The sequence below is a fragment of the Hipposideros armiger genome, unplaced genomic scaffold (genome assembly GCF_001890085.2).
Source record: "Hipposideros armiger isolate ML-2016 unplaced genomic scaffold, ASM189008v1 scaffold_372, whole genome shotgun sequence".
Taxonomy (NCBI): Eukaryota; Metazoa; Chordata; class Mammalia; order Chiroptera; family Hipposideridae; genus Hipposideros; species Hipposideros armiger.
In genome coordinates this window covers 1,638,570-1,650,756 of record NW_017731722.1, presented here as the reverse complement: position 1 = coordinate 1,650,756, position 12,187 = coordinate 1,638,570, and the positions used below count along the sequence as shown (strand labels likewise).

Here is a 12,187-nt window from a genome sequence, read left to right as displayed (position 1 = left end):
CCCTATTTTATTCAGAATTTTTAGTTGTTACCAGTGAGAGGGGCCAGTCATGGTACCTTGCTTTCCTTGTGCTGGAAATGAAAGTCTTAATCACCTTTTGAGCCTCCGTATCGCAACATTCACATAGTATTTTTAGGCTAACACTTAACTGAAAGTCATAATCATTTGATTGTTAAAGATTGTAATTTTAACTACCAGTAAAGAAAGCTTTTAAGTCTAGTTATGATGGTAGAAAGCTAACTTTAAGAAATCTTTTACATGAAGCTATGAATGGAATTGTGATATTTTTAGCCACGAAAAGAGGAAGTGGAGGAAACTAATTAAGGAGAATACCTCATTTTATACTTTGAACAAAACTAGAAACTTAGAATTTTTAGAATTTTTAAAAAGCTAGCATGGTGATACGGTGAGTGACTATTGTTTTGAAGTGTTTGTATCAATTTTCTTTTTAAAATATATCGTAATAGTAATTGATTTAATTGTTAGTGACTGGGAGCATGAAATCTAGAAAACACTGACAGAAATACATTTTTAATTGGGAAGCTTGATCAGTCAGCTTCTACATCTTGGGGTGAGCTGTAGTTATTTCTCCAGTCTCAATTTTTCTACCAGAAGACTTCCCGAGGTCCTGGAAAGTTGAGTCTACTTTTTTGGTCTGTTGGAGCCTGAATTCAATAACAAAGAATGTGTTATGTTGTTTTTCTTGGTTTCTGGTAGGATGATGGAAGGAATTCTAGAACATTGTTTTCAGTTTATGTTGGAAAGTTATTTTCTGTAGGTTGTACATAAGCTGGTACTTCTGAAATGTTGTCAATTAGTATTTAAATCAACCTCACTCTGGACATTAAACCATCCCTAGTTTTTCTTTCAGATATTTATAGAGCAACCCATGTTAGATGCTGATGTAAACAAGCCAGGTCTCTGCCTTAATACATGATAAAAGTAAATAATACAGCATACATAAGTAAAAAAAAGGAGATACAAATCTGTATTCACATGTATATTATATGTTTATATATACACAGAGAGTTATTGGAATAATATACATTAAAATATTAATAGTCATTATAGATGAAAGGATTGTATGCTTCATTTATTGTCTTCATTTGCTTCTCTGTATTTTAAAAAAATTTTAGTTAAAAAATGTTATGGTGAATAAAGTGGGATGCCAGAGTAGGGAGAAAGAGTAAATACCTGATTTCTTATAAAAGGAAAACAAGAATTAACGCTAACAATTTTGTGCCACGTGTGTCTCCTCCTTTAGCACTTGTTAGAGTCCTTTGAGTTAGTGATATTATCCCATTTTGGCCCGGAGAAAACTGATGCTCTGAGTTTTTACAAGTCCAAAGTCACATAGCTGGCAAATGATGGAGCCTCACCTCCGATCTGTCTGCCATCAGAGCCCATTCTCTTCATGTCATAATCATGCGTGAATGAGTGTGTTCCTTGCTTTTTAAAAAACTCTGATACAATTCTTGGCAATTCCCTACATGTATGCTTTAAAATTGACAAAATTATACAAAAAAACAAGTTTTTCTAGTTTATTAAACAAATAAAGGTTTGGAGTTTAGAATAACATTTGCTATTTTAAATTTTATTATGGTACAGGGTGTTTGGTCAACTGGCAACTCTATGCTGACAATATTTAACACTCTAAAGAGTAGAGTTAGATGACTTTTAGAGCTTCAGTAACTCTAAAATCTTGGTTTTCCATTATTGCCCCGATTTTCCAGAATTATTTGTGATAACTCTGTTTTTAAGTGATTTGATAAATATTTAAAGTCATTTGATTTTTATTCAGGAATTTTGTGTCAGTTCACATTGAAAAAAAAACTGTCAGACCAAGTATACTCACTTATAGTTAGGGAAATATTATCACTATATCATATAGTCAAATCCCTTGGTTTTTCATAAGAAAAATGAGATGCAGAACATTTTTTACTTTGTATTTTAATTTTGATTATTTTCCATAAACTCATACCTAAACAAAAATAAATAAAGCATCTGAATAAATAAAACTAAGATGACCATTTTGATTAGTTTGAGTTCTGAGAGATGGTAGATGACTTTATTTTCTTTTGAAATTAGGCATTAGGACTAATTAGGAATAAAGACCATCTTGATTTTATAAATTATGATTTCATTATTTAATGATGTGACATTTTTCTATTTTTAAATGAAACATTTTATATACTGATGAAATAAAAGTGTTTGTAATTTTTAAAACTTTATTTTGGATATGCAGCTCACTGTTAATGAAGCGGCTGCTCAGCTGTGTGTGAAGGATAATGCCCTGCTGACAAGAAGAGATGAACTTTTTGCCCTGGCTAGGCAGATTTCCCGAGAAGTCACCTATAAATATACTTACAGAACCACCAAGTAAGTGTTTTAACTAAGTGGCAGAATTTTTCCATTGCTTGATAGAAGTAGACTTGAAATACCATCCATTGATAATATATTAAGCATTTCTGAAAAAGGAGCTGCGTGATTATAGTTCTATTAAATTAAACAGTGACATGACTTTTCAGACAGTTACTGCTGAAGTAGTTTTTGTTGTTTTGTTTAATTCTGTTTTGTCTTTCTTTTGAAAGATAGTTGCCTAGCACTATATAGCATTGTTCTGGTAGTGGTTTTAGACATTCTTTTATGCAGATGCTTTGGTTTTGAGTGTGATGATAGGATTTAGTCAGCATTTATAGATTATTTGTATATCACTAACTGTGTGAAGTTGAACTCTGAGAGGAAGCAAATTAGTTTTTTTTGAAAGGTGTTTGCAATCTAATGAGATTAGCTGAATCGATAAAAAGACTCCACTGACCAGTATTTAAGGGCAATTTGGAAGCTACTTTTTTTTTTTTAAGTGGTAAAAGAGAAGTTTATTAAAAGAGATAGTACACTCTAAAGAGTTGAGTTAGGAGTGGCCCAAGCAAAAGAAGTGGCTCAAAGGCTGGAAGATACTTTTATTACTAGCAAGTGGAATATGGAACGTGTATTTGAAATAAAACAAACAAACAAACAATGTTGAAAAACGATGGGTTTAAAATTTAATGTAAACATAAAAAACACATCATATTATTCTTCATCATCTCCTCCCTTGAACTCTAAGCATTGTCCATAAGTATAGGACCACTCCGATTTTGTTCACTTGGTTCCACATGGACCCTGATTTCCAGCACACCATCCTTTATGCATGCCACTGCTTCTCTGAGTAGATGCACACGACCACTCACATTAGAAGAACTGAGCATGTGTTGAAAAGCCACATCCTGCGCACCCTCCCCAGCTCTAATAAATCACAATCTCTGGAGATATGGAGCCTTGAAATTCAAACTTTCACAAGGATCCCAGGTGGTTCCTAGTGTAAAATCACTTAGTTTGAAAACAGCCCTTACAGTCAAATGCTGTCATCACTATTATTTTTCCTAACTCATAGCAGTGTCATTTTCTTCTCCTCTACCTCAAAAGCCCATAAATTTACAAACTGACAAGTAAATTTATGACTTAATGAACAGGTCATACTATACAGCAATATTACAGGATTGTTTACAAGATTTTTTAAGAGTTGGATAATCAAGAGATGATTTAGTGATTTTTTCATTGTCTTCACTGTATTATACGTGATTTTCTTTCTGAGTGCTTCCTTTAATTTTCTTTAAAGTAATACATGGTACATGATTTAAAAAATCATACAGTACACAAGGCTTGTAATGGAACTCAGCAGTTCCCCTGCTCCACCCCTTCCCCTTTTTAATACCAACAATTTTTAGCTGTTTCTTGCAGTATTTACATTTATATTTCTTCTTAAATATATTTTAAAATGCATAACACTTTCACATAATTGAGAAGACAAAACTATGTAAATAGGTAATACAAAAACGTTTCACTCCCATTCCTGTCTTATTTTACCCTGTTCCTCTCCTAGTATAAGTAGCTTTATGAGTTTCTTTTTTTTAATCCTGAAGTGTTTATTATGCACATGCAAAGAAATATAAAAATAGTTTCTCATTTTCACCTTTTTTTCAAAAAACAATAGGTAGCATATGTCTGCATTATTGTATATTTTGCTTTTAACATGTTTTGGAAATCTCTCTGTATTTACATATACATCTTATTATTTTTTACAGCTGCATAGTATTGCATTGATGTACCATGACTCATTTAACCAGTCCCCTATTGATGGATACTTGAGTTGTTTCTAGCCTTTTGTCATTATAAATAATACTACAATAAATAACATCGTAAATATCTTATTTTGTTGATTCTTAAATATAGTTTTTTCATGTTTTAACATCTTTTGTATGACGATGTAACTTACAGTTAATGGCTTGTCATAGTTTAATCGGCAGTAGTAATTCATGTATGTGTAGGTACCTTTGTGGGGATAGATTCCCAGCAGAGGGATCTCTAGGTCAATAGAAAATGCATCTGTAGTTTCAGTTGATAGATAAAATGCATCTTAATCTTATGGAGCTTCAAGCAGTCATCTTAAATGGCCATTTTTGTCATTTTGTCCTAAATTGATTGTGTTAACACATAAAGGGATATCATGGAATACAATCCTTGATTTTTTTTTTCCATTTTCATTACGTGATGATCATTCCTTACTTATTGAGTACTTCCTGTGTGAGAAGTTTTAGGTAGTGGTCTTTTAAAATGTATAATATAATTGTGTTTGCATGTTTTTCTAATGTTAATTAAGAAATGATGAAAAGTCCCTTTTTCATTATTTCAGTGTTTGTTAATGAATGCCTTATTTCTGGTGTCAGGGTATATGTTTTGGTGGAAGTTTATAGATTGAAATGCCTTTAGAATAAAATTTGTTACCTTCTCAAGTTTTTCTCTCTCTCCCATTCCTCTCAGGTCAAAATGTGGAGAAAGAGATGAATTATCTCCAAAGAGAATTAAAGTGGAGGTATGATTATATATTATATTTGCTTGTGCTAATAACATCTGCTTTAGTAGTTCAAACTAACAAAAAAGGATGGTCCCATAAACTAGTGAAAAATGTGAATTGTAGAATCTTAAAAATAATACAGAATTTTGTTGCTTTGAAGTATCTACAGTAATTTGAACTAGGATACTAAGGAAGTCTTAGAAGAAAACAATGAAATTGATATCCAGTCAATTTATCAAAGGTTGATTTGTAAATAGGTGTTTTTTACAGATTTAAAACTCCACTGGTTAAACTATTCACCTTCTAATCTTATTTACATCATTAGGCATCTTATCAAATACATTTAGAGTAGCTAAGGTTTAATTTCTTTATATTAACTATCTGAGAGAAATACGATTTAGTAGATGCGAATTATGGAGATTTTACTATAATTAAAGCCTTCTAGAGGATCATGATTAAGGCTACCCTTCTGATTGTAGACCCGCCAGTGGAAAGGTGTAAGTTAGCAAGAAAAATGTGCTTTTCTTAGGTCTCTCAGAACTATAGAGTGGTTTCAGAACTACTGTTCCTTAATTTGGATTGAATACAGTAGCACCTCCCCCCACCCCCCCCTTTACATGTGGTTTTGCTTTCCACAGTTTCAGTTACCTGCGGTCTCAGTTACCCATAGTCAGCTGCAGTTGGAAAATATTAAATGGAAAAATCCAGAAATACACAATTCATAAATTTTAAATTGCACACCATTCTGAGTAGCATTATGAAATCTTGCACCATCCCACTTTGTCCCGCCGGGGACGTGAAACATCCCTCTGTCCAGTGTATCCATGCTGTGTACTCTACATGCCCATTAGACTTGTAGTAGCCATCTCATTATCAGATTGATTGTCACAGTATCACAGTGCTTGTGTTCAAGTCAACCTTCTTTTACTTAATAATGGCCCCAGAGCCCAAGGGTGGTGATGCTGGCAATTCGGGTATGACAAAGAGAAGCTGTAAAGTGCTTCCTTTAAATGAAACGATGAAAATTCTCGACTTAATAGAGAAAAAACATCATATGCTGAGGCTAACATCTAAAGTAAGAACAAATCTTCTGTCCTTGAAATTGTGAGGAAAGAAAAATAAATTTGTGCTAAATTTGCTGTCATACCTTAAATTGCAAAAGTTATGGCCATAGTGCGTGTTAAGTGCTTAAGATGGAAAAGGCATTAAATTTGTGGTTGGAAGACATGAACAGAAAACATGTTTCAATTCACAGCAGTGTGTTGTACCAGAAAGCATTGAGCCTATCTATATGAAGACTTCAGCAAGGGAATTCCTGAAGTGAGTGACACTAAGCCATTTACTACAAGTAAGGAATTGTTGCACAGATTCAGGAATGAGTTTGAGCAGAAAAATATAAAAATTACTGGAGAGAAAGAGACCACATTCACCAAATGCTTACTATAATATATTGCTGTAAATGTTCTGTTTTATTATTAGTTATTGTTAATCTCTTACTGTGCCTAATTTACAAATTAAACTTTATCACAGGTATGTATATACAGGAAAAAAACATGAATAGGGTTTGGTACTATCTGAAATTTCAGGCATCCACTGGGGGTCTTGGAATGTATTCCCCATGAATATGGGGGATGACTGTACTTTTTAGAGAGAGGCCAGTCTGCAGCATCGTAGAAATTTGAAATGAGGTGGCACCTTCCTGTTTTTCTTGGGTAGATGTGGGTCAGTACTCTCTTAGCCATCTGTTATTTAATTTCAAGTTAAAGCAAATAAGCTATGTTTGACTACCCTAAATTTCTATCATGAAACTATTTTTACTAAACATTTGTTTGTATGGAATAGTCTTTCATTTATACCGAAGCCATAGTTATCTTTTAAAAACATAAATGCCTTTCTTGCTTAACTCTTTCTAGTGGCCTTCTAGAATACCTAGAATAAAATCTACACTTTTTCCTGAGGCATCTAAGACCCTACATGATCTGACGCTGGTTTGCATCTCTAACCTCATCTGCTACCACACTTCCCCATTCTTACTGTGTCCCAGCTACACAGACCAGCTTTCTGTTCCTGGAACATGACAAATGCATTTGTGCCTTAGCCTCACCGTTCCCCCACCTAGATCTATAGATCTTCACATGACTTCAGCTCATAGTTGAGAGATTCCTCTGACTTCCTGTCTCCTTTTCTATAGGAGCACTTAGCCCAAAATCACATGTAGACTCATTCTCCTGGTTTGTTTGGTTTATTGCCTAGCACTTACCAATATCTGAAACTATTGTATATTTGTTTTTAATTTATTATCAATCTGCCCCCATTAAACAAAAATAGAGCTCTTATCTGTCTATCTACTACTTTATACTGAGTTTATAATAGTGCTTTGCACTTAATAGGCACTTAATAATATCTGTTAGATGAACTAGTGAATAGCTATGGATAAGCATCTTTGACTTATAAAATCTGTAGCCTAAAGCAATGGTTCTCAAAGAAAAGAAAAATGTTGTCCAAAAGAGGGTACATTTAAAAAAATTATGCTTATATTTTGTAATCTACCCCACTGTTAGCTCTGGATTAATGTTTAAGATGGGTTAGCTTCAGATATCACTCAAAAATTTGGTTGAAATTATCTAAAAGGCCACTGAAAGATGATTTAAATAGTGAAATAGTTTTACACTGTTGCACTCCAAGATAACAAGTAAGAGGAGGGGCCTTGTGGATTTAGCTGTTAGTGACTCTGCCACTAAAAGGGAAGGTGGGTAAACACAAAAACTGCTAAGAAGGCATGTGCCATTGGAAGAGTCAGAGTGAAGAAGGTGGCCAGGAAAAGCGTCAGCTGCTAGGCTAGGAATTACACTGGCCTTGCTGTCTCGCCATTGGCCCTCTATGTGATTATTATTCAGGCTGCTCTCACATTTAAGCCTTACTTTCCTTTTTTTGTCTAGCTTCAGAAATCACTAACTAACGTTGACGTTTGAGAGTATTAATTTTATGAACTGTTTGAGCAATCGTTTTTCTTGTTAGACCGTATTGTTTGCTGTCTTTCTGTCTCTCAATGGCCCTGATCTGAAATTTAAGCAAATTGTTTCTTATATCTAGTTACAGTGTTTTGATTTCTTTTTAGTAGCTCTGAGTGTTGAGTTATAGCATTAGATGTGACCCTTCTATTCCTTTAAATATATTCCACTAGAGATAATTGAATTATAGTTCTGTTGGGTTGGCGGAAAAGTCATGATGTATTTTTCTGTTTTTCTTTGCAAAAATGCGTCATGACTTTTCTGACAATCCAATATATAGTTAGTTTTCTTGTTTTAATAGAGTTCACAAAGCCATTTGAACAGTTCTCAATTAAGAATTAAGATAACCGATGTTTCCTTTTTCTTGAATAACATTTCTAATCCTTCCTAAATAAAACAAGTGACTAATTAACCCTAAGCTTCTTTAAATGCTCTTATAGACAGTAAACTCTTGATTTTGTTCCCCAGAAATAAATAGGGACTTTAGCTTTGAATTTAGAACAATAGTTTTTTTTTGTTGTTGGTTTGTTTGTTTTTAATTTTGTTTTTACTTAGTTTTTGTAAAGCATTGCAAGGCATCAATATCTCTTCAAAGATATTGTAGGTACACACACACACACACACACACACACACACATAGTGTAATTCTTTGCAAAATATATAATATTGGCCTGAATACTTGTCTCAATTCTCTTGTGGTGTACTCTAAGTCCAATTCGAGATGCTAGAGCTATTCATTTGGTTCTGGAAGCTAATACTGAGTAGTTCGTATTGGCTGTGTACGGTTCTTACTACTCCCGTAAGACTTTTCACCCAGTATTAGTGCTTTGTTTATGTGTACCTTCCATGTGGCTGTTGGGGAAGGGGAGAATTTCTGACATGAGAAGAGATTAGGGGAGGCTCTATTGAGATATCATTTGAGCTGGGTTTTGAAAGATAGGATTTCAGAAGGTAGGGGCATGTGGGGGTGGAGGGGCATTACAAAGATACACTAGCATGGACAAAGACACAGACAGAGGAAAATACTATGCATGTTTAGAGAACAATGAGACCAGTCTGTCCAGAGTAAGTGACTGACACAAAGGATTTCATAAGTAAAACTACAAAGATTTTAGAATTCTTTGAGCATGTTTATTTCTGTTATTTCACTTGAATATTTCTTTTGTGATTCTTAGCTTACTAATTCTGTATTAATAAAAAGAAAAAGATAAGCCTGTTGTAAAGTATAGCAGATTCCTAATTACTAGGCCCAAATTAATAAGACAATTTTTTCTCTTTTTATTTTTCCAAAATCTTTGACAATGACGAACAGACATGCTAAGTTGCTGACTTTTTTTTTCATCTTTAAAAGATAATGTTAACAGTGAACAAAAAGAAATGTAATGGCTAGTAGATAAAATATAAATGACATTAAAATAGACATGCAAGGGAAAGAAAACCATTTTCTTGCATGCCATTATCAGTACGTTGCAATACACCAATAAAACTAGTGCTTTGTTCAAGCTCAATAAGATGTTTTCGTGTTGCTAAATGCTGTATTTTCCTGATCTCATTATGAAGGGTTGGGTGGAATGAAGTTTTAAAATTCTTGTCCGATTTTTCTTATTATGTAGTAGGTTGTTCCCCCTTAAGGATGGTTAGCTATTTATTTGATTGTTTTTGTTGGTGTTATTTAATATTATTATACATATTGTATTGAAGTACTCAGGATAATCTGTTGTCATAAAATACTGCTCCTTTGTACAGGGTATGTTAGACATTTAAAAACAAATATATGAGGTAGACACAGAGAAAAAAGCCTGCTAGCTTGAGAGGCCTTAGGATAACCCTAGGGAATGGAAACCTCTAGCAAAAGGACCTCTTCAACCCTCTATGTTAGTAATCGAGGTTTGGGAATACTTCTGCCCAGGCTAGAAGAATGGCTTGTCTACTTGGGATTACAACCCTGTGTGTGAATCCACTTTCAGCTAAAGTGAACATGGATTATGTTTATTCTTTTCATTTTCGTCAGAGACCCCAAATGTAGCTCTAGGATCACTGCAAAATAACTACTTTTCATTAAATCTGTTATGTGTCTGTTCCTGCTAGGCATTTGAAATTATCACAAACCTTTTTGTTTACCTTGTATGGAGTTTTTTTATTTTTATTTTATAGCCAAGGAGAGACCCAGAAAGGCCCGGAATTTGTATAAATTGCCACATAGCTACCTAGTGACAGAGCCAGGGCTTCAAATCTAGGTCTAACTTCAAAAGAGTACGACCTTCCTGGGTACTGATGGACATTCACAAGCGCCTTAGGTATGAAAAACACGACTGGAATTATACTTTTCCTCCTACTAGTGTGGTGTGAGGGGCAAAGTGTTCACAGGACTGGTAGTCTTTGAAGAAAGGGGCAAGGATGGCAGGTAACCATTTTCTAATTCAAGGAAGCTTATCCTTGAACCATGACAAGTTTTGAGTAGAAAACTTAACACTATAAATTATATTTAAGGTATTTAAATATAAGACATTACCATTTGATGTACTAATTGTTTTGAATGAGGAAAAACAGTGTATTGGGAAGATAAGCAGTAAGTCAAGAAAGAGTAGTTTATTTATATTGTACCTATGACAAGAGTATTTAAGACAACTTGACAACTAGTTAAAGGAGATGAAAAATCAAGAGCCAAAGGCTCTGGTGCTGTCATTGTCCCCTCATTGTTTTGAAACATTAGTTAACAGTGAATTCTGTTGATAGCCTTTTTCATGAAGAACATACTGTGTTTCATGAGCAAACCCTGCCATTACCTCCAGTGCTACAAGTAATACCTTAGAAGGAGAGGAAGTGTATGTAAAACAACCAGTCTCAGGACTGGTGATCGCCGACTAAATGGGCTGTTCCTGTTCAGATCTCATCTGTACGTTTTCTTCGTTCACTGAAATTGCTGGGGACTAGGCAGAGAGATGGGAGGTGACAGCATTCTTGATCCTGTGTGGGCTGGGAGTGCAGAGCAATTAGAGATAACTGGATGAAAGAAATGAAGTCTGTTAATAGAGACCAGAAAGTCAGAGAGTTGGGGCTTGAAGAAGAAGGAGGAAACATCTGCTAACAGTTCCACTGGGGTGGGGCTGGGAGCGCGGGAAGGGGGAGGGAAGACGGTCAAGACCCACCTGCGCTGCTGCTAAGCTTGTTGGAAAGAAAGCTGGTCCAATCTGATGTAGCCTCTTCCCCTCGGGATCAGAAAAACAGAAGCATTACAATCTGCTATTCATATAGAAAGTGCGAGTAGAAAAAAGGAAAACGCACATGTGAGGCTGAGAACATCTGCTGGAACAAGTCATTTTAAAGACAGCTAAGCAGTGGCTTCAATGCCACTTGCTAGTATTTGGTGGGAAGGTTGAGGAGGAATGGGGATGGAGACCAATGGGATGAGAGTAATTAGGTCACGAACAGCATCCCACCCTGTATCTTTTATTTTTTCAGTGCTCAGTCTCACCAGTAAGGGAACGCTGTGATTAATGGCAGCAGCCAAGAATATGACATGAAAATAAATTGCTCATAGCGTGGTACAGCTGGTTCCTGGGAAAAAAGATTGAGAGACTTCACGGAAGTCCTGCACCAAACATAATGTGAAAGAGACCAGCTTCTTGGGAATGTTCTCACTTTTATTTCTAAGTCATATATTTTGAGTACCTAAAATCTACTTTATATGTTATGAAGTGATAGCTACTCAATCCTGTAGCTTTCCCATCCACAATGATCTGTCAAAGACTGGGAGAAAAGCAGAGTGACTAATGTGCTCAGTTGCAGAAACCACTGATTACTTGGATACTGTTATTTATTGTTTATTGTGTGCCTTTATTTCTCTTTATTAATGAGTGAACAGTGTCCATTTTCCAAAAAACTTGCACATGTAGCATTTGAAATTCCCCCTTCCAGCTTTTCTACATGCTCATGGTTGAATAATCCTGACAGTGGTGCCACCATGTATTTGTATAGCAATGTGTACTTTCTAAGATTTACCTTTTGCATTACTTCATTTAATCCCCACAGATCTCCAGTGGGCAGATAAAGCAGATGGTCTAATCTCCATTTAAAAATTGGGAACCCTGGAAATCATGAGGTTAACTTCCTTGCCTGAGATCACACATCTTGTTCCTAACATGAGATTAGATCGCTCCTTTCTCCTTCTGCAAGCTCTGTAAAAATAGTCCTGAGATAGCTGAGGCTCTGGTCTGGGTGCACTCCACTCAGGGCTTGTTGATGTGCAGGAACTCTCCAGTGGGTCCTCCATCCCTGATCT

The 12,187-nt window shown here is 35.1% G+C and overlaps 1 protein-coding gene across 4 annotated transcripts in view; it reads left to right on the top strand.

Annotated features, from left to right (window-relative positions):
• The window catches only part of NAB1 (NGFI-A binding protein 1), a 43,961-nt gene that overhangs the window by 17,916 nt on the left and 13,858 nt on the right, over positions 1-12,187 (top strand). For all 4 annotated transcript variants that reach the window (XM_019662353.1, XM_019662355.1, XM_019662354.1 and 1 more), the window contains exons 3-4: positions 2,246-2,379; positions 4,861-4,912. In XM_019662353.1, coding sequence (XP_019517898.1) covers positions 2,246-2,379; positions 4,861-4,912 — 186 coding nt within the window. The remainder of the gene's footprint in view (positions 1-2,245; positions 2,380-4,860; positions 4,913-12,187) is intronic.